Below are 23,574 nucleotides of genomic sequence, written 5' to 3' on the forward strand. Positions count from 1 at the left end.
GAACGATGGGTTCTGCTACAGCTGTCCTTGGTACGTGGTACTTAGGCTTTGGTGAATGGCGATTAAAAGGGTAGTGTGGAGTTTGTATTAAATAGGTAATGTTCCCTCCAGCAATATCCCAGAACGGCACTGCAAAAACCTTGTGCTAATGGCGTGAAATGAGGAAGTTACTGAAATATCTACGAAGAGTTATGAGAGAATGTGCCCGTTTTGATATTCCACGCGTACCCGAACTATTTACATTATGGTAGTTACTGCTATAAAACCTATAGGCTTGTTTCCTATATACGCATTTAGCGTGCAAGGGTATCTTTTATACATATTTTTGCTGGGCTGTGGTGTTCCCTCTGCCGCTTAAGTTGCTCCTCTTTCGTTATTTTGTATTAGTAGGGGCAAGTTTTGCTTTTGTGTGTTCCGCGTAGGGGGGTGTATTTTGTCCAGTATGATGCACTGGGTCTATCGAACAGCTGCGGTGTGGGGGCTTTTCAGGTCATATATCAGTATTGTTTTTTTTTGAGCGCCTCTGAAAAATGAAATAACCGGCGGCAATATCAGACGCTAACCGACCTTTATATAAACACAAGATCTGTAGTTAGCATGACAAATTTTATTTCGTACAAAAAAAAGGTACTTTAGTAGCAGGGAATTAAATTACTTTATAGGCGCCCATGATACCATTTGAATATATCTTCATAGTACAACTAGAGATGTACACAAAGATAGAGAAATGGGGGATAGGCACTTTGGCAGAAGGAAATTAAGCTTCGTTCTTTAAAATTGCACAGAAGTTGAGGGTCTCAGTTACCACGATATCTAATAGTGTAACAAAATAGGCGCTCGTCGGTTATCCTTTCCAAAACAATTAATTTTACGCGAATTAACAATACTTTTTTGTTTAACGTGAGCTTCAGACGCAGACTCGGGCAGTGTAAAGGAAATTTGTAGAAAGATAGCGGAGGCACAAGGATGACCAAGATCCGACTAATTGCGGTTACCAAGCCCTAAATCCTGATCTTAGAAGATGTTACATGATAAAGCTTGAAACACTCCGCGGTGAAGTTACGCAATTTTGCTTCACAGTCCGATGCATGTGAAGTAGAAGATAATTCGGCACGCAACCGATTTTCCATTCCGCCTCGGGCTGATATACGTTGATATGGACCTTAATCGAGCCTATCTCCGAACTTGTGTTCATTAGTTAGAACGCCGTGCAACCGCTTAGACTACGAGATTGGTTGCGCAGTAATAGCGCCCCAAGTACTCGGGCCGTGACAGCCATGGACAGGCTTCTAGCAGGCATTGCCTGCACGCGTGTTAATTATGTTAGAAAACATTTACAGTTGAAAAGATGAAACGAGCTCCACTTCTCACTTCCCTTGGTCTCAACTGCCATTTTTACATAAAAACACAATAAAGCTACTAAAAGGACACATAGGTCTGTAAAAATTGCCCCTCTCATATTTTCATTTTTATGGCGCTGCCTCTTATTCACGAATGCGCAAGCATTCACGTATGTGCGTATAGCTTGCACGCAGCAACATCACCTTTTAAGGAGGGAATGAAGGAAAAGAAATGGACTTCTTTTCCTTCATCCCCCTCCCCCCCAAAAAAAGGAAAAAAGAGAAAGAAATAAACACATCAGTATTTCATCATAGACAGTGAAAATTTAATAATACGCAAACAAAAATGAGATAAAATAAATGATCCACGCGTCCGCCTGTACCGAAAGTCCATGTATTCACAACGAAAGTAAACCAGCGCGAATTTTTTATATTTTCTTCTTTCTTTGATACTTCCTACCTGCCATGTGTGTTTGTGTGTGTGTACATGTCTGCGCATGTACGCTTCAGCGTTCAGAGAGCCTTCGTAGTCACTCAAGCTAAATCTGCACTTCGGGTATGCGCATACACGCAAACGCACTCAAATATGCAAGCCTGCCGCAAGAGATCTGAGAACAGGCGGAAGGAGGGGGGGGGGGGGGGAGGGGACTCAAAGAAACATTATTTTTCGACATCTTCTCGTTACTTTCGCCCCCTTCCCATCTTATGCCTCATTATTTAAACGCAGAAGCACGGAAGCGGCAACAGCAAAAGAGGGGCTGCGGCGGTTTTGCCGATCGATCGCCCATCAGGGATCGGTTGGCGCGGTTGAACGTTGATAGGACTGAGCGGGCCTCGCGCGGCACACACGGCGAACGCTTACTTATTTAAAGGCCAATATTTGGCAAGAAAAAAAAAGAAATATGGAAATTCAAAGACGCACTCAAAGAAAAGAAAAAGAGCTCCTGATCAACTGCGCCACAAGCATGGGAACAGTAAGGAGAAGGGAGCGTTTGGAGATAAACTACAGAGCCGCCAAAGAATCGCCTCCACGCGAGCGAGCCTGGCTGCTGGCTCGGCGGGTTAATGGTTTTCATTTCCGCTGGCTCTAGTGGGGCGCCCTCTGTTGTTCCGCCGCTGATAGGCGGAAGCGAGAGCACACACGCACACACACTGGTTTGCTTTGCCGAGCATGTAATACTTCCGTTATTAAAAATACAATGGGCGCAGGAAAGAGAGGGAGAACCAGGCTGATGAGTGAGCGAGATGAGCGGCGCCAAAAGCAAGAAGCACCGGGAGACGCTGGCTTGAAATAATAAGGCCTGCGACCAACGGGGACGCTATTGGGGAGAATGGGTGAAGGGACAAGCGGGCTTTGAGTGAGGGTGAAAGAGGGATGAAAACAGGAGGAGGAGGAATTTAGATAAGACTTTCAGCCCCTCCTGCTCCCCTTTCCTCTCTCTCTCTCTCTCTTCGATACGGTGGCAGCAAAACTTTTGGGCTCCAGTGAAAATGATTGATGACTTGAAACTGACCCCCGCCCCCTTCTTCCCACTAAACCGTCTTCCACCCACCACAACTGTTCCCCTGCTTCCATCTTTTTTGACTAGAGGTGTTTATTTCTTGGTTCCTTTCTCGTTGTGACATTCGTTGTCCTGTGGTGTCCTATATTTGGGCTGCGTGTCGCGTAGTTGGCGGGTCTTGAGGCGTGACAAACAAGAATGGACTTCACAGCCCGGCGCACATTGTTGTCGAAGTGGCCAGTCTAGAGAGGAAAAAAGCTGGCGGGCACTACAAGGTCGTGTCAGCGGCCAAACTTCGCCTTTTTGCGGCGTTGGGTCGGCGCGTGGGAAAGATCAATACACAGGGGATAGGAAAACCGCTACACGTTCAAACCACGAGTATCAATTATTGCCTATTTTTTTCTTTCTGGACGGTTCAGCCAACTTAACGCAAAATATCATCCGCGGAGTACATTAAACCACATGGAGTGAAGTGAATTTTAGATATTGCACTTAACAGATTGGCTTAAGTTTATAAAAATTTGGTTTTTCTGGCTGCACATACAAAAGACAAAACGGTACGCCCGCTCCAGGAGTCCAAGAAACACGCATGGTGTTCCAGCTGCTAAAAAAGTGCCACAATAAATACAAAAAGAGTCAGACAGATGTGATTAAAACTCTGTTTTATCAATCTTATGCTGTATAAAAGAACTAATTCGCCGTTACCGGTAATGCAAGACTCATCGCTGATTGCAGCTAGTTCGAAGGGACGTGACGTTTCAGGCCTCTGATCAGCACGAATGGTGTTCAAGCTGTCCAAGCACAGCGTATGCTTCCGAAGCGGGAATGGTGTGAAGAGCGGCGCATAATTCGCTCACCGCAGTCAATAACGAAAATGAGAAATATGTTCATCTTTCCAAGCCACCGACCACTTGAAAACTTTGATGTGCTAGTTCTAAAGAGGGTTCCGAAGAAAACGCACTTCTGCTAATGCCTTGTCCAATTTTTATCTGGAACGCAATCGTTTCGGCGCATAAAGTCCTGCGCCCATTATCAGCAATTTCCTGGCTTGCTGCAGGCAAGCAAGCATCGCATGGTGAGAATTGTTAATAATTTGTATTCAGATGCTCTTCTACACGTTTCAGTCCTCTCGGCTAATCTTACTCTTTCTACACATTTCTTGCCCAGAAGCCACCAGTGTATACTACAAGCGTTGGAAAGAACCATAGATTGATTTTAATTGGAAACAGGCTAACAGCACAAGGAATGCGGAATCGAACATGCAGTTTTAATATAATCATAGCAAACACTTTGACACGTAATTTTACGGCTGATAAACTACGTCACATTTGTTTTCGTTGTACTATGTCGGGTCCAGAAACTCCCGATTCCCCAAGGCGGCCAATAAGAGAGTTAATCTGGTGGGACATGGGGCGGGTAACTTCGAGAACTTACCCTCTATGGTCACGTGACTCTGTGGTCACGTGATCTGTCTGACGTATACCATGTGACCCCTGAAGTGAACACTCTCATTAAACTAAAGTCGCGGTTCGGCACAGAGCTTGAAATACATAGCTGAAACGAAAACTGGTGTCGCTGCACTTCGTTTGCGAAGAGCATGCCGGGAAGATGAGGTTTCGTGTCGGCTACAGTTGGGCCAGAAAACTTGCACTCAATCGTAAGAGTACAATTTTTCCATGGAGAAACATCGGAGGAATGATTTGCTAATTTATAATACGAGCCTAATACGGAACGTTCACTCATGATAAATTTATGAAATAAGTAAAAAACGCTAAATTAAAAGAATTTATTCTACACAGGACGGAGAGCATCGGGGCTACGTTGACTAGGTTTTCCCACGGTATTGCGGCGAAGCCGTAAAACCGCAGCAGAATCCAACTTCTCGGTCCATCACTAGCCAAGCCAGATCCGAAACATCATCTTCCCGGCATGCTCTAGGTGGATGAAGTGCTCTTTAAGAAACTCGCACTGAAAGGGGCGAAGCTATCCGACCTCGGTTACTTTGAAAAATTCTCTGGCGGTTGGTTACAATTATAGGTATCTCTTTCTGACACAAAAGAAAATCGACAAAAAAGATGTCTTTAATTAAGTTCAGTGCATGTATGCGACGACACGACAACAGACGACGCTGTCCATAATAAAGTTATGTACAGAAAAATAAAAGTAGAAATAAAAAGAAAGCAGCAAACGCATAGGCAGCAAATTAACGTCAAAGACACGAAAACCTAGCTGCCTTCCGCGACCAGGGCGAAAATGCCGCGTCGGCGACCGCGAGGTAAATGGCCAGTCTCGTATTACTCGCCGCAACGGCTCCGACAATGCATGCAAGCCAACGCGCGCTCGCGGAAGCTTTTCACGCCACACTGCGCGCATTATAACGCCCGGTCGATATGGCACCGCGAACTGGACGAAAAGCGCTTACTTCCGCACGAAACAAAGCAAGGCGTGAATGCGCCGATAGCATCAAAGGTGCAACGAAGGTCGGAGCAGCCCCCTCTGCCCTCCCCCTCCCCCACTCCCTCCTCCTCTCCAAGCCCCGCACGACACGAACCTGTGATCACGACAAGTGGGAACACAGTGGGCCAATTAGCCGCGATTCAGCGGGCGAGATAAGGGAGCGACAGAGAGAGGAAGAAAGAGAAGAAAACAAGAAATAAAACGAAGCTAGATTTCGTCGTCGATTGCGGCCAAGCGGCGCAATATCCTGCTGCCCAGATTAATCCCTTTCGAACACTCGCAGGCGCACGCGAGTCACCAGTTGGCAGTCGAGCGCGACGCGAAAAGCGGCTCGGAGATTGCGCGCATAAATTAACTACTCGTGTCTTATGCGCCACCCTTTCTCTCTTCACGTACTTTTTCAGTCAGGCCGGTGGACTGCGTCTGAAAGCTCGCCATGACGTAGATAAATCTGTCCAACAGGACACAGCAAGGCTGGAAGCCTACCAAAGTACTAATATTGGGTGGTAAATTATAGTAGGAAGAAAATAATAAACGAAAAAGAGTATAGCTGGGCTTGTTTGTAAATTGTCTCTGTTGAATCGAATCAGGTACTGTGCACAGATAAGGGTACGACATGATCGAACAGAGCTGTAGGAGTAGTTTATCTGAGTTACAGCACTGTGTGAAAGTCAAGCTTGGAAGAACGCAGGCTGGTGTACAGTTTAATGCGTCCTTTCAAACACGACCAAATGCAAATGGCCGGCAGCGCCTGCTGCAAGTAGTTAACGCTCGTATTAAGGGCAGCTTGACTACGCACAATGCAGAGCAAGGCCTCTCCCATATCTCTCCAACTGACCCTATCCTATGCCAGGTACGACCACCCTACCTCCGCAAACTTCTTAATCTCATCCGCCCACCTAACTTTTCGCCTCTACTTGCTGCGCTTGCCTTCTCTTGGAATCCATACTGTCACTGAAAGTAGCCTGAGAGCAGCCTGCAAGTAGCAGTTGCCATTTCCCGCGTCCTGGGGAGTTTAATAATCGATAATAATAATGAAAAAACAAGCACTTGGACTACAAGCAGCATGAGCACCTTGACGAGGCCCAGTAAACATTTAATCGGCAACCGTACATCACATAGCTGTTAAAAAAGAAAAATAACTGGGAAAGACAACTTACTGATAGAAAATGTAAGAGCGCTAGAAGATGTAATGTATATTCTAGAGATATGCGACCTTTGAGGTCACACACACTGCTAGATCTTTCGGCAAATAACCAACAAAAGAGGCCTTGAAACGGAACCACCCGGTATTAATCTTACACCAAAAAGTCACGGCTGAAGATGTAAGCGACACATTCTGGTAAGCTGTATGGTATGGTATATGGGGTTTAAGGCTATGAGCGACACTGTGGATATAAGACATGCTGTTGTGGAGGGCTTCGGATTAACTTCAGCACTTTGGGGCTCGAAGTAAGAATTCGTTGTACACGGGCGCCTTGCGGTTCGCCTTCATCGAAACGCGGCCGCCCCAGCGGTTATTGAACCTGTGCATTCGAGCACAGCAGCCGAGCGCCCGGATCATTGAGCCACCGGCTGGTAAATATATTTTGATTTCAAGTCTCCGGAGTATGGAGGAGAAAGAACCGCCGTGATGGCTTAGTGGCTATGAAATTCACCGGTTGTGGAGCCGAATGACGTGGATGCGAATCGCGGCCGCGGTGACCACATTTCATTGAAGGCGAAAGGCAACATCGCCCGTGTGCGTTGCGGTGTCAGAGATCGTTAAAGACACCCAATTGGTGGAAAATAATTCGAATTCCTTCACTACAGTGCGGCTTTTACATTTTAAACTGCACATATCACGTCATGCCATTAAGAGGGAGAAAGCAGCGATAATTCTGAAGCAATGATAATACAGTCGAACTATCGATACCAACATGCAAAGTAGCACGTTTTGCTCTTGCATGACTGAAGGAAACAGCATGTACCTGAAGTTTGAAGAAAATGACTTCATAAGTCTACAGTAGGCTACGTAAGGCTGCATCATTTATTTAGTTGTCCCAAAAGAGTGCTTCACTGAAAAGAAAAGCAAAGTTCTGTGGCTCTTTGTGCAGACACAGTCCGAGAATGATTATGCATATAACAGGGAATGGGCGCCGTGCGGTCCTTTGTTGAAGGTGGTGAAGAATACGATTCCGGTTTTCGAAAAAAGATAAAAGCAGACCATCAACCTGGCTCTAATCGCGAAGTGTAGTTGAAGTCTAAAGCGGAGAAAGCTTGACAAAAGCGAGATATCAAGAGCGTTGATGCAGATACCTCTTTCCATGACCAGCTCAGCAGTATTATATCTTGTTAAAATGCATTCAATGTCTCATTTTGAATTCATGACTCTCATTCTGGTTCCCTTCACGTTATGGGTTCAGCGAAAACTCGACGAAGCAGCTTCCTCACTTCAGCCAAGACTGTATACGAGGCTTAAGAATATATATGCCATTCCCGCGAAATTTTTTATGTACTATGCAAGCAGTCTGACACCCGACATTCTCGCTTGAGCACAGCCCTCCATAATCAGATGTTCGCTGTAATGAGATCTGACCACAACGCCAAACCTCCTGCTCGAGAGGAGATTATAAATCTGCCTTTGTTTGAAAATGTGCAGTTTTCCGGTTGTGAACCCCAGCAGAATGACCGTCTCGCCGGAATCAAGAGCTTCTAGCCCTCATGAAGATTAGGTTAAAGAGATTAGATAAAATTATGTATGCGATGGAAAGAATATTATGGCGGCAACCGTCCAACAAAGTGCATTGACCTGTGCAAAATGGGAAATAAATGAAGGAAAGAAACTTTAGAGATTTGGCGTAGCCATGCACAACTGAAGAGGACGGTCAACTACGGCTTAGCGAAGTTCTTTTTTTTTCTGATATATAACCTTTCTTGTCCTGTTTGTATTTTATGTTTACGCCTTCGCTGCTCTGTGAGAGAAATTGCTCAGGGATTTAACTGCGCTCTTTTTTTTTATTGCCTCGTGAATGTCTCCTCTTAATAAGTACTTGTGTGGTCTACATTTCGCATTCTTGTTTTCTGCTCGTATTCTAGGTTATGATGAATGACCATTACTTTGTATCGTGAATTTTTTCTTCGCCCAAAGTAACTTCCCCATTCTGTTTCAGGCTACTTTTTGTTCGTTCTTTTTGACTGGCTGGCTGGAATTATTAAGTTGCTTCGTTGCAGATGCGATTGGCTACAGCGTGCTGCATATGTTTTATGAGGCTGCGCTTGACTATAACCACCCTCAAAATTAAATGCTCGAAAAGCTTGCATTCTGAACAAAAAAAAAAAGGCGGTACGAAGCCTCGTCTCATCGAATCGGGAACGAGTGGTAAAATTCTCGCGTTGCCAACCGTGCCCTGATCGTATATCCAAATAATATCTGAGCAAACATTATCAGGAATGCAGGACAGCGTCCAGCCAGAGTCGCTAAGCCTACATAGTCAATAGCGCTTCGATGACAGCCACTCTCTCATCATTTTTCTTTCTTACTTCAGGGACGATGTTAACGCGCTACTTTTGAATGCTCTAAGCCATGCGCCATGCGTTGGCAGCCAAAAGAACTAGAAGCGCTTATCTCAAATTTGTGGCAACGGGCGCGCGCTTCATTTTGAATCGATTCAAAATCTTAATTTTGAATCAAAATACCAAATGGCGCTGGAAAGGATTAACAAGTTCAGGCACGTTCATGTGACACGTTGTTAAGGGGGTTATCTCGTGTGTTAGTCACGTATGCATAAATGGCTCATGTTCAACAGACCCGTAAAATGTGTATGTCCACAAAAATCTATGTCCACAAAAAATTAATCCTGCAGTGCCAAACCTATGCGACACTGCACCAAGATCCACAGCAAGCACAACAACTTTGCTGCAGCAGTTGCTGCTATGAATGCGCTGCAGCCACGTTTATGCCGCATGTGCCGGAGACCCGCTGTCGTAGTAGTTATGAGCTTTAACCCATCGCCTCTCAAGCGGCCTATATTCAAGCGCCAAGCGGCCCCTACTCACGGTACAGGTCCAGGGAGACGGCGCTGGTGGCCACGTAGGTGCCGTTGTGGTTGGAGGCCCTGCACACCAGCGAGGCGTTGAGGTCGTGCCGGTGCAGCTGGGGCAGCTCGAGCGTGGAGCGGGTCACGCCGTGCGACGAGCTGTCCACCGTGTGGTGCAGCTGCTCGGTGGCGTTGCGCCACCACGTCACCGTTGGCTCGGGAACGCCTGATGGAGAGCGAAAAAGAGAGAAAAGCGTTTGTTTAATCACAACCTCCGAGTGCGGTGTCCTCCCCCAGCACGCGAGCGTCGCACGGAACACGCCAACTGTCGACGTGACGACTTCGCTTTCGCATGCAGTGGTATAGAGAACAGTTCCAACACGTGCCCGAACACGCATGTCCAAGAGCGTCTCACCAGCATCTAAACAGCCCTCTTACCCCGACCCCCATCCCCAAACTTCCCTCAACCCTCTCGGCCCTGACAACTGTCGGTTTAGAGTTACAAGGTAAAAATAAAATCCAGGGGCGCACTTAAAGGGACTATGCAATGAATAAAAAGTCGCTTGTAAATGTTTTCAATGGTTCGAAATGATCCTAAGAAGCATTCACAACAAGTATGAGTCTTCGGAAATCAGCCGGCAATTTATTATCAATTTTTAATAACCGTGTTTTTTAAAATTCGCGGGCCGATTGGTGTGCTCGTAGTGACTGATTTTGAAACTAAAATCGTGAAAATAGACGTCACTCTACCCATGACGTCACCAGGCCACCACACGCTGTCATTCGCTGGAGCCAGGGCAGCCACGACGTCACGGGCACATTTCCGGTAGCCGTGCAAATCGCCTGCTCGTGCCGCCGCGCGACCCTCTCGGGCAAGCGCGAGCCAGGACATGGCCTTCGCGCATATGGTTTCAATTTTCCTCTGCCGCCTCCCTCTGTTGGGAGTTCCGGAACCTGCCGGTCCATCTGGAGAAAGTCCCGGGTGTGCAGCACGCGCTGTACGCGGACGACATCTCCATTTGGGCCACGCAGGGCTCTCTCGGTGAAATGGAGGCCAGCCTGCAGGAGGCGGCCACCGCGGTGAACGAGTACGCGAAAAGATGTGGCCTTCATTGCTCCCATCAAAAATCCGAATTCGTGCACATTCGCCCCAACAAAAAATGCACAAACAAGATAGAATTGAGACTTGGATCGGAACCGATACCCGAAAGAAAAGAAATTAGAGTCCTAGGTCTTTTCATCCACCAGCGTCGGCTGGCGACGACCACGCTCGACAAACTAAAGAAGGTGGGAGATCAGGTGGGCCGAATGGTCCGCAGTGTCTCGAACAAGAAAGGGGGATTGCGAAGCAAAGACGCCTTGCGGCTGGCCAATGCCTTTGTAACAAGCAGAATCTTGTACTCGACCCCCTATCTCCGCCTCAACAAACACGACCAGAACATCATCGAGGTGATAATACGCAAAATGGCGAAGAAGGCCCTCGACCTCCCGATAACCACGTCTAACCTGAGACTCCAAGGTCTGGGTATGACGAACTCCTTCGATGAACTTAGAGAAGCCCACCTCACAGGTCAATACACGCGATTATCGCAGACGCCGTCAGGACGCCGCCTTTTAGCCCGTCTGCACATAGAACACACGACTCTAACCGAGGAGAGAGTAAGACTCTCTCAGGAGTGGCGTTACGCCCTGCACGTAAGACCACTCCCAATTAAGATGTCCAGGGACGACCACGAGGGTAGACGCGGGGCCAGGGCAGAGGCCTTAGCTCACCACTACGGAAGGAAACCCGGGGAAGGAAAGCCCGCACCAAGGCGGGTGGTACACGGCGGCAGTGATCCACGAGTCCAAAACGGTGAACGGGCTCACCTTCAAAGCCCGAAGCGTCACTCAAGCAGAGGAAGTCGCCATCGCATTAGCGGCAACACACTCCGATTCCAAGACAATCATAACCGACTCGCGAGGGGCGTGTCGGAACGTCCAACAGGGCTGGGTCCCGTACCTGGCCTACCGGCTACTGCAAAACAGCTCGTACGTAGGAGGTCCATCCCACCGCTTCATAGTCTGGGCTCCGGCCCACTCGGGGCTAGGAGGAAACGAGGCAGCAGATGCAGCCGCCCGCGCGCTCTCTAACCGGGCAACCTCGTCCCCCGCCTCCTCTGAAGAAGTAGCGGAAGCCACGCCGACCTACACTTACAAGGAAATAACGCAATTATACAAAGATAGACATAAACTGTACCCCACCCGTGTAAAGGATTAACGAGAGCGGAGGAACGCCTGTTCCTCCGCCTTGTCACGAACACCATGATGTGCCCGGCCTCGCTAAAGCACTTTGACCCTGCCTTCTCCGGGGAGTGCCCGCACTGTGGGGAGAGGTCCTCGGACCTCTACCACATGGTGTGGGCGTGCCCCTCCAACCCTGCTTTTACTCCAAACCCAAACCCCACCCGGGAGGACTGGGAGGCGACCCTACTCGCCTGTTGCGACCTGAAAGCCCAAAAGGCGATGGTCGAACGAGCTATGGCGGCAGCGGAAGCCACTGGGGTCCCGTACTAGGGACTCCACCTAGTGATTGTGAGGGGAAGGGCACTAAGCCTGACTCCAGAGCACCCTCCATGTAACTCCCTCTTTTCAGAGGAAATAAACGTTTTTACCACCACCTCCCGGAACCACTCGCAGTGGCTGGCCGAGTCGCTACTGTCGTCGCTGGCGTTCAGCCGGTACGGCGTGAACGCATAGGGCTCGATGCCCATCGCGGCCGTAAGAGCGAGCAGTCGCGCTTCGAGGTCCGGGTCCATTACTGCTAACTACAACAGACGACAAGCAAAGAAACCCGACGCGCGCCGCAATCACGCCGCCTACGCTGCTGCTGGGGTGCTAGGAGGGACAACCGGAAGTTTAAAAAGGAACGTCCGCGGATGACGCATTGATGAGCGGGGCCCAGTCCCCGAGCTGTTTTCTTTATTTCTGTCCGGTGCTCCGCGTGTACGAGTTGAGGGGGGAGAGGTAGAGCGTAATTTTTAATCGTCTATATCTTGGTTGTTCTTGATGTTAGCTTAAAAATTCCTTCGTTGGGGTGACGAGTGATGAAATGCCTATCTTTCCTCTGCTTTACGTAATCTCAATTAATTTATTGCATAGTTCCTTTAAGTCTGCTTAGGTGCAGTAATGCGAAAGCATTTCTCTTACTGCTGCCGATTATCTTGCTGCATGGTCGTTTCATTATGCCTTTGCCGTTTCAGAGCCGTGTTTTCGCTCTAACTTTGGTTCGACCACATCCGAAGACGTGGGTGCTGGAGCGTCTAGTAAGGACACTGAATACTAATAAATTAATTAGTTAATTCCTCAGTTCGATTAAATTACCTGTGAATGTGTGAAGTAATTTACGAACCGAACTAATTCGATTAATTTAACATTTCCGCAAATAATTATCCATCGTAGCTGTCTAATTGGATGTAACTGAAGATAGTTGTTTATTTAATTATTTCAATGATCAACCAATTCATATATACAATCAAATTCGTAATTAGTATGGAACGTAAAGGGTCATCTAATTAGACCAATTAATCAATTACTCATTTATTTGATCATTTGTTGCCTTAATTATTCACTCACGCTAATTGCGCAATTATTTATTCAGCACCCTATCCTCCCTTCCTGTCCTTTCACCTCTTTCATTTCATTTCTCCATTATGCCTGCTATCCTTTATTTCCGCTGCCCCAGCTCAGGTGCTTCAGTATCGATGGCAGATGCCGGGGCTAGCAAAAATCTTTTCATTCCTTGTTATTATTATTTTATTAAAAACCACTTAATTTAATCAGCTATTTTATTGATTACCGATATAATGGATGATCGACAGTTCGTGCGGACACGCTCTGCCGACAGGTCCTGTACACGGCACTCATGAGACAAGAAATGCCTAAGCATTAAAAAAGGAAGTCAAAAATTTGCACCACTCCTAAGAGTGGCATTTCCAGATCGCAGTCGTTATTCCCTGTCCAAATGACCGTGACCGGCGTAGACAAGAGTGAGTAAATGGTAATGAAATCTCCCTTGTGACAAATGATAGTCAGCGTAGTCGTCTCCTCCTCTGTTTAATTGAAATACCACGAGCTGCGCCGTCCGATTGAGTGCGCTTTGCTTGCATGATTGCTGCAGACGCGGAACGGCTTTCGGCGTCCCTCACTCTCTACGCTTTTTTGCGGTTTCGAATGAAATATTTGCGTCATTCAATCTGTACACTCGTTAACTATCTTATTTTGTTTTTGTTTTTGCACGAATAGAATTGAATACGTAGCTGCGATCGTCTTCAACTGGCCAGCATCACTGCTTTTCTCTCCTCTCCTTCGTTTCTTTTTTACTCTTTGTAATGTCTAGCTGTGAACAATATCTGAGTACCATCTCACTTTGTGTAAGCAGAGAAAGGAATGAATGTAAAGCTCTGATCCCAGTCAGGAATCCAGCATCACTGATCACCCCCCCCCCCCCCCCCTTCCTCTGCTTCTCTCTTTAATATCAGTTTACGAAGTCAGAAACATATAGTATATATACAGCGCGCTACACCACTACTCTTTTTCTTAATAATGAATAAAAATAGTGTGCCGGTCTACTTGTATTAATAGTATGGACCGGCTTGACCAATGCCTGACTTTAAAAAAAACAAGTAAGAAAACATGAGAGCGGCCACATATGATATGAGGGTAAATGCATATGTGGAAACTCCCCACGTACAATCGCATTCAGCGGAGTACGCGTAAATTTCAGTGACGAGTACCTGGTGTTGAACTTACAGGAAAACTTTTCACGGGAAAAGTTAAAGAGGCATCTGCGTTAACACTGCCAGCAACGTGCCAATAATGACGAGAGTACTGATACCTTGAAATCTTACGCAGGACCAGAGCGGAAGTGAATTGCAGTCTACAGCTAATCAGATTCTCTCGAGAGAGATTATTTATTTATTATTTATTTAGCAAATACTACCGGCCTGTGTTACAGGCCTTAGGAAGGAGTGGGGTACAGACGTTATAATTAAAACGAGAAGTACATTGTAACAGAAGTAGCTAGCGAACAGAGTCGAAAGCAGAACAAACAACACAAAATCGATTAGAAAGGTAGAGAACTGTCAATGACTTCGAACAATGGTTTATGATTTATGGGGGTTAAAGCGACTCGGGCTATGAGGGACGCCGTAGTGAAGGGATCCGGAAATTTCGACCACCTGGGGTTCGTTAACGTGCACTGACATCACACAGTACACGGGCCTCTAGAATTTCGCCTCCATCGAAATTCGACCTCCGCGGCCGGGTTCAAACTCGCGTCTATAAGATATATCCAAGGGGATTTGTAGATGAACACACATCTGTACGGAGGAAAAATTGTACACGTGTTTAGTGCTGCAACGGCGATCGAAGAAGAGATCCCTATTTTGACTAACGCGCTACTACACTAGACGAGCACTCGCGAAGATTCTGACTACAACGCATGATTCCTAGCAAATTATGAGGAAAAATAAATACAATGCCGTGCAGTGAAGTAAAAATGCGCTTTATTTGTGCACAAAAAAAAAGGAATATTCAGTTTAGGCTTCTTTAAAGCTATGCTGCACTGCACTTTTAGCTATCATGCGAAAAGTCGATTATGAAAAAAAAAATATCAGGTAATGCTCAAAATGTATGTCTTGCGTTGTCAGCCTTGAGTGTCTTGCGCTTGGAATGCCTTATGTAATAATTTGGTGCTCTGATCTCTCTTCTCATCACATCGCCACCCATCATGACCCTCTTTCTTCTCCTCCTTTCCTTCTCCAGTGCAAACTAGCAAGCCAGATATCAATCTTTCTGGCCGACGTCTTCGCCTTTGTTTCATTAAATTTATTTATCTATCTATTTTGGTGCCTTCTTTATCTCCTGTGCCATACAAGATGGACCGAAAGTAATTTGGCCGATGAAGAAAGAGACGTTGCTTTTCCTAGTCCCTTAGAGCCGTTGTTATCAGATTGTCTTCAGTAATTTAGCTGGAAAAACGCAAAAATAAAAAGCGCAGCGGCTAATAAGATTCGGTCGATCGCATCGCCTGGGCATTGCTTTTCGAACTTCCTTTCTTATATTTAATCCATCTCCCCTTATTTATCAGTTGCGACTCGTATATCTGCAGAAAAGGTCGGTATTAGAGAAGGATACGAGAGAGAGACATATAACTGAGAAGGAGGTGGGAGCAATAAAAAAGGGAGAGAAACGGCTGACGCCGCAACCCACTCATCAACGTGTGCTCCGCGAAGGCCTCTGGTTCGCACAACAAAGGAGGCTTGCTTACGGGGCGGGCGCACAAAAGGGGGAAGGGGGGACCCTGAGACAAAACAATCGGCCTCGATCGGCTGCCAGCAGTCGTCGTCGTCGCCTTTTGTGCCAGCCGGCCGATATATATATTTATATATGCTATACGGTGGGCAGCGGGAAAGGGACGCGCACAAAAGGAGAATGGACCCTCCTGCTCTTCGCCTTCCCACTGCTACCCCTCGTCTTAACGCCGCTCATTTCACGTCTCAGTCAGGACCAAAGCACGCAACTCGACGTGCAAGACACCGTGGCACCGACATGGTAGCTAGAAGAAGGTGTTGCGTGGTGGGGTGGGTGGTAGAAGAAGGGGCAACGGCGTGCAACCTGTCTTCGGACCGCGAGCAGCAAGCAGCCAACGAGACCCGACTGCCCAAAGAGACGCGTACGCGCCAAAGACGCCTTCCAGGCACACCGGGGAGACGACACGTCTCACGGTGTCGCCACGGGAGGTGAGAAGGCGGGCTGGCTGACTGCACCCGACGCGTGATCATCATTCGAAACGTCAAGCCCACCGCGCAACGCTAGCTGATCGCAGGCATGTCAGCCAGCCAGCCCTCCCGGCTGCGCTTTTCTTCCCCTTCTTTTCTCTGGCGCTACGAAATACTTATCGAGGGTAAATAAGCCATCTTTTAGTATTAAAGGCCTAATCCTGCTGACGCCGAGCTTGATGGATGGCAATAGGCTCGCGGCGACGCTGACGCAGGGGTCCTCGCCGGCGTCGTCGCCTTCGTTGGCAGTGACGGCGCGCTGCGTAGGCACGCGGGACGCCGGGCGTCGCCGACGGCGCCATCGCTGAGGAGAAGCAGGGGAGAAAAAGAATAGGGATGGAGTCAGAGGAGGGAAGGAATCTTGGGCGTTCTCCATTCTCGCGCCTCCACGCGCGGAACGGGGCGGCGCGGGAGTGTGCGGGGGTGCTGCCGCGGATAATTGGTATTAACGAGAGTTCCTGCCGCGCCTGAGACAAGGGAGCGCGACGTGCAGCGCAGCATACAGCGCTGCGAACGGGGAAGAAAAGAAGCTTGGCGAAGCGCTTCCCGGCCGCCTCTGTTTATGGCTGTGGCTGTGCGCGGGCTGTCAAATAGACGGCGGGTCTCCCGCGTCGGAACTTGACGCCCGCGGAATATGCCCCGCGAGGGTGAAAAAAAGAAGGATCAAGGGAGGTCTGCTAAACGAAGCGGCGCACCGCAATATTGCGGCCGGCGGCCGTTTAAGTGAGGATCGCCGTCAACCACCTCCCAGTCCTGCCTGGAGGTTGGCAGAGGCGGTGGACTTTTGCGGAGGACGTTGTTTGTTTTGCTCTGTGCCGTGTATATCCTTCCCGAAGCGGCAGCCCGTGTGTGTCGGCCCCGCTATAGACCCGTCGCGTTAATTGTGTGGCGCTCTTTGTGTTGTGCCTGGAACGCGGGCGGCTCGTTTGCTGCCCAGCTGTTGCCGCGCTGGCTTAGAATGAAACGTCAGTTTGGAAGTTGTGCGTTAGCCCCGCTGCTTTGTAAGGGGCGCTGTGTGTGCGGAGTAATTAACTCGTCTCGAGAGCCTGACCTGAAACTTAGTCCGTGAAGAGACGCAAGAGGGCAGCAACGAAAAAAGGGAGGTAACACAGAGAAGAGGCGTCCATGCGTTTTGGTAAACAATGGAGTGAACTGTGTGTGCGTGAACAAATTCGTCGCCTCTTGATTGAGGTTTGAGATGGAAAAGAAATGCGCTGAATAAATTCATGAAAGCTGATGGGCCGACGTCTATATAGCTTATGTTCTCATTGGAAAGGCCACGCTGGGGTATCCCTTAAGCATGCATGCAAAGCGAGTATTATTTATGAAAACCTTTCTCACCTCAGGCCATACATCATTCCATGACGTCCAGTAGGTAAGTTAGCAAGCGCAACTCGCATACTTTTGTCCTCCAATAAAAGTTACGGTGGGCACTTAAGGTCTTTACGTGCTTTGAATGCGAAAGCATCCTTTGACGTAAAGGCTTTTACGTAAAGGCCTTAGCCATAAAGGCCTTTAGCATAAAGGTAATTTACCTAGAGGCCTTTCCCATAAAGACCTTTCCTCGGATGGCGTTTACCCCGAAGGCTTTCACCATATGACCTTTACTCTAAAGGCCTTTGGCCTAAACGTATTTGTCCTAAAGGCCTTTACCACAAAGGACTTTGATCGAAAGGCATTCAGACAAAAGTTCGTTAACCTGAACGCTTTTATCATTAATGACCCTCATCATTATTTATTAGTGTTCTTTGTCCTTCCAAAACTGCCACTATGACTATCGTTGTAACAATCACTATCCCTATCACTAGCTACTACTGTCTCGCTTAATGTCTTTGCTTCACTGTCTAAGATCACCCATTACTATCTTATCGTCTATGCTGACGAAATGCGAGACAATCGTGACGTCAGGAGGTTTAGTACTACTTGGTCAACGCCGCAAGATTCCGTTGCTGATGAGGCACATAATGCTGTCGCAGTGCAAAAAAAAAAGTGCAGGGCTAAGCGCAGCTGCTCATTTACCTGGCGCAATGAAAGTGGGAGTGAACTGAACCGAACAAGAGGAGTTTTTGGATGGATATAAACTACTATCGAGTGAACAGGGCAGAAAGGAAAAAAAAGAAGAGGGATGGGTAAAGCGTGTGAGACGAGCGCTAACTATAAACAACATTTATTTGATTAAACGCATCTCGTTTAATATAATTCCTGTGAGAAGGCGAGTCGTGCGCATAACACAAGTGGTACAAATCGTGAAAGTTGTTGCCTTTAATAGATGCCGTTTGTTTGCTGTTAGGAATAAGGAGGAGGCGTTTACACGCTGGTGCAGCAGCTTAACTATTTCACCGGGCTAGATAACATCTCGCGCCAACCTATCATTGAAGCTGGAATGCGTATATTTTGATCAATGGGAACTCTGGTGGGTAGCCGGAATATCTCTCATTAATTCGAGCACCCGCCTCAGTTGCTTAGCGGCTTTGAATTCGGCTGCTGATCGAAGGTTCAATTCCGGTCACGGCGGCCGTATTTCAGTGGAGGCGAAATACAAATATGTCAATTCAGGACGTTAAATCGCGCAATTCTCGATTAGATATTAATTCCTGAATGTTCTGATAAAGCCTAAGAAACGTTACATTGACCCTCTTTGTGCCTTTGCCGCCGCAGTGGCCCAGTAGTTATGGAGCTCTGCTGCCGGCCCGAAAGACGTGGGTTCGATCCCAGCCGCGGCGGTCGCATTTCGATTGAGGCAAAATGCTAGAGGCCCGTGTGCTGTGCGATGTCAGCGCGCGTTAAAGAACTCCAGGTGGTCCGAGATTTATCCGGAGCCCTCCACTACGGCGTCGCTCATAGCCTGATTCGCTTTGGGACGTTAAACTCTATGAGCCATAAACGAATCTTCTCGTGCCTTTATTTGCTGCACTTGCCCGTTTGTCTACAAACTGAAATGCTTTATGATGAAAACAAAAGCGCAGTAACAGTGTCCCTCTTGGTGGACACCTGAGCCGCGCCGTGAGGGAAACGAATAAAGAAGGGATGAATGGAGTGATAAAGAGGCGTCGTAAAGAAGCGCTCCGTATTATTATCGACATCTAACCTTTCTCTGAAGTACGTTGGCGTTACATATCGCAAAGTGTTATTTGCGCTTCATCTGCACGAAAATGCGGCCACCGTGGCCGGGATTCTAGTAAGTGATTCTTTTTTACCTTTTTTTAGAATACATCAGCCATACGATCGTTTGCTGTTGCAGCGATATTGTCTCTAGACTCCGTCGTGTTTTTTTCTATTTTTCGTGTGCACACGAGACGAGCGCGTCTGCCTGCGTATGGAGGCAAGGACGGAGCATCATTTGTAACTGGCAGCAAAAGCAGCAAGCAGAGCCGGACGCACGCTTGTTACCCGAGGAGCTCTCCAGACGGCGCGCAGTATAGGAGGCCAGCAGTAAGAACAATTATGCAAATTGCTCTAAATTGCACGACGCATTTAGACGATGCAGAGATGAAGGCGCGCGAGCTGCGCGCGAGCGCGCGCACGCGAAATGATATGCAAAGCTCGAACCATTAACTCTGTCTTGTTCTGGCCGTCGCGCTGCAACGTCCCTTCCTTCTCTCTACTCCTGTTACTCTTCCTCTTGGGCCTCCTCCTCTCCGCCGTAGCCTCATTTGGGACGCAAACGCTCTTGCGCGGGGCGGAATGGCAAACACTTCGCCGGGCCTAAAGAGATGGCCGCATCGGCGATCAATTTTAACTTTACGGCCCGGATGGATCGGGCAGTGCGCGTCTGTCAAGGAGCGCCGGCTAACTTGGCGTGGTCGGCAGTTTACCGAGAAGAGAAAACTGGCGCGGAGAGAGGGATACTAAACGGAAGTCGATCTCAATTCGTCCCCATCAGAGACGATCGTTTGTCGTGATGCCGCGTCCGCATTTTAGTTCTATTGAATGCGTCGGACAGTGTTAGTAGGAAGTTCCCGTGTAGACTTGATCTCACGTCTGTGTGTGTGTTGTAAGCGGCTGTTGGGAGCGTGCCGTGGGTTTTGCGGTTGCCTAAGCTTCCTCCGTGGATTCTTAGTTTTGTCATTAGAAAAACAGAAGCATAGAAGCGCCAAGTTATGAGGTCGCTGTATAGTACAACTGACCGATGCGAAACCCAGACGGCGCCTGTGGCCTGCGTGATGTTAGCGCACGTTAGGGAAGCCCAGGTCGTAAATTAATACAGAGCCCTCCAACACGGCGTCCCTCATAGCCCATGTGTCGCTTCTGGACGTTGAACCCCGAAATTTACAATTTTATGTACTAGTTTTTGAAGCCGGCTAAGTAGTGCTCTCTTCGTGTACCATGTTGCCAGGGTATGAAGCCAAAAATGTCGTTGCATGCATAGACCTCAGAGTTGCTGCGAGGGGCAGAGTTTAAAATTTTCGGGTATTGGTTTCCTGGCAGACATTGCTAGAGGAGATATTCGCGCCATCTCCTCACAGAATAAAAAAATTTGCAAGTGTGCTTTCACTTTGGCTGCCTGCTTCATCAACCGTATAACTCTTAAGTTATGCGGTTGATGAAGCAAGAAGCATAAGATAAGAAGCAGTGAGAACTGCATGCATTCAATTAATGGTGAATGTTTGGCGAATGAGGCTTTTGGTGGCCAAGGTCAGAATATTCAAAGCAGCCACCGTCACCAATTTGTTTACTTCATTCTGCAGCTCTATTCCATTCACTATTGGCGAATTTTAGATAAAAATAAATCGAAGTGAGGGCAACATAACGTTCTTGTACGTGCGTTCATCATACGTTGAAAAACCCTGAGGTAAGAACTCACGCTTTAACTTTAAGGCAGCAAAATATACTGGAATATCTGTTCTGGACGTCACAGGAAGGCACGTAGAGAGGACAGTCAGGAGAGAATTAGGAAGAAAAAAATGTAAATCTCTGTCACCCGGAAGCAGATATTACTCTGCCTGTTTCTAGATTCTTCTGAGAAAAATAACAAAAACAAAATAGTTATTCCGTTTATTTTGCGTGTGCCCTCTCTGCGTACATGTTCGCTTTTTTTCTCGCGTAGGAACATTGCTTTGCAAGAACACCGAGTGCACGACAAACCGCGGCTCACACTTGCTCCGCGCTATCCAGAGCAGCATACAATTCACTTTCGCGCTGACACCGACAGCGGTGACACTCTTTGTGCAGACCAAAGCGGGGAATGAAGAGGACGAGTCAGCGGGGCAGCAGTGACGGGTCAAAGCAAAACAGGAAAAAACCACAGCGCTGCAAAATGCACACGCGGGGCGTTGATAAGGGCGCGAGTGCAACCACGTGGGTGTGAGCGGGGCGGAGGGTTTGGGGATGCGGATGTAGATGGGGATGGAATATGAGAGAGAGATGGGATGGGAAGGGATGCGGCCGCTGTAAAGGAGGTGTGCTGAAGCGAATCTGTTCGACGCAAACCTATCCGCCGTCTCCTCTCCCACGGCGGGCACGTCACACATGACACGCAGAAAAAGAAAGGAAACAGAATAAGGAATAAAAGAAGAAGGAGAAAATATAGAGAAGTGGGGTGAAAACGGTGTAACTGAGGCAGGGACAGGAAACCGTACCGGAAGTGATGTATCACGCGTCACGAAAAAAGCCGGGCATTAATCTGGCGGCCAAAGGCTTTCCCCTTGGCCATGATTGAGAGGCTGCTAAGAGGACGCCATGTTAGCGCCCGGGCCGCGTGAGGGCGATTTCGCTGCTGCAGCGGTGGCTGACGCGGCCCCGCTGCTGTAGCCCGACTCTGACTCTGCTCGACTTTCCCGCCGTGCGGTGTATACACTACATACTGGCAGTTGGAGGCTCAGAGGGCTAACTGGGCAGCGTTCCGGACGTTTATCGCACTCCATGTTTCCTGAGAGTCTCTGTCTGCTCTTGAGTTGCTGCAAAGAACATTTTTCCCGGATGTTTCTTCGCATCTTCTTATCGATAGTTTTTACGCGATTTTTTGTTAGATTGCTTCAAACTGTTTTGCTGTCATATACGTGAATTTTGGCGCATGAGAAAGTGCAGCGCTTTGCATGTGTGTGTGTGTGTGTGTGTGTGTGTGTGTGTGCGTGCGCGCGTGTGTGTGTCCGTGTGCGTGTGTGTGTGTGTGTGTGTGTGTGTGTGTGTGCGTGTGTGTGTGTGTGTGTGTGTGTGTGTGTGTGTGTGTGTGTGTGTGTGTGTGTGTGTGTGTGTGTGTGTGTGTGTGTGTGTGTGTGTGTGTGTGTGTGTGTGTGTGTGTGTGTGTGTGCGTGTTTGTGTGTGTGCGTGTGTGTGTGTTATCGGGTTTAACGTCCCGAACCGACTCAGGCTATGAGGGACGTCGTAGTGGAGGGCTCCGGGACTTTCGACCATCTCGGGTTCTTTTACGTGCACTGACGTCGCACAGTACCGTGTGTGTGCGTGCGTGAGCGCACGCTGTTGCTGTTGCTTTTACTATGCGTTCCTGTATTATAATGCCGAGAACCCTGGTTCGCTTGTGTGTCCGATGCGGCTGGAACCCGATTGCACGGCGCTTTGGTGACCCACGTCGGCCGGAAAGAGGTAGGTGCGGAGCCTTCCGACCACCGAGACGGATTTGGGATCGAGCATTATGTTTTAAATCCTGACGCTGTGATCAGTATCACCCAGGAAAACAATACCATCGTCGCCGCTACCATCATCAGTAGTATTCCCACTACCGCCATCATCATTTTCTTCATACTTTTCATCACCATCATTATCATGACAAGAAGCAGCAGCACCGCTCAAGTTCACTGGAGTGTGCGAATACTTGTCGAAAATTGATCCCCACTTAATACTCTGCTGTTACACTCGCAACCACTATCCGAGAAAACTTCCTAACGATAGTGCAATCCATATACACCGGTTCAACACTTAAGCCGTAAAGGAATACAGAGATGGAATGTGCACTTGAAAAATGCATTCACTATGCGTGAACGAAATGACATAACAGTTTCTCATAAATATACCAAAATGTCATCACTGAACACCATTTACGTTTTCTACGGACGTGCGTGGCGCGTCGTTGTTAGTTCTTGGGCTCCTTCGAATACCGCGCGTCTCATTATCTCTGCCAGCGACCCACATTCATATCCTGAGACAGCAGGCGGAAGCGTCAAAGTGCGGGTTTTGTCGCTGTCACACATTGCAACGCTTTTGCTCTGACGGACACGTCTGTAGCAGGGGCGACAGATGTGAGGCGACGAATTTGCTTCGCAGAATGTGACAGCTGTCGTTCCTGTGGCGATCCCTGTCTTGTCACGAGAAAGGAAAATAAAACGGATTCGCACATAAAAACACAGGCATGTGTCACTATAGCGCTGCAACGTTTCCATATACAGCGACTGTGTCTCGTTTATTTTGGTTCGCTGTCGCCGACCCAGCTGGAGCGGCGCCAGATGCTCCTCTGCTGGGTCATCGAGCGACGAGCCGT

The 23,574-nt window shown here is 48.1% G+C and overlaps 1 protein-coding gene across 1 annotated transcript in view; it reads right to left on the reverse strand.

Annotated features, from left to right (window-relative positions):
- Positions 1 to 23,574, reverse strand: part of LOC144125361 (roundabout homolog 3-like) — a 316,643-nt gene that overhangs the window by 52,469 nt on the left and 240,600 nt on the right. The window contains exon 4 of the mRNA XM_077658675.1: positions 9,338 to 9,544. Within this exon, the coding sequence (XP_077514801.1) occupies positions 9,338 to 9,544 (207 nt within the window). The remainder of the gene's footprint in view (positions 1 to 9,337; positions 9,545 to 23,574) is intronic.

This window comes from Amblyomma americanum, chromosome 3, assembly GCF_052857255.1.
Source record: "Amblyomma americanum isolate KBUSLIRL-KWMA chromosome 3, ASM5285725v1, whole genome shotgun sequence".
NCBI lineage: Eukaryota > Metazoa > Arthropoda > Arachnida > Ixodida > Ixodidae > Amblyomma > Amblyomma americanum.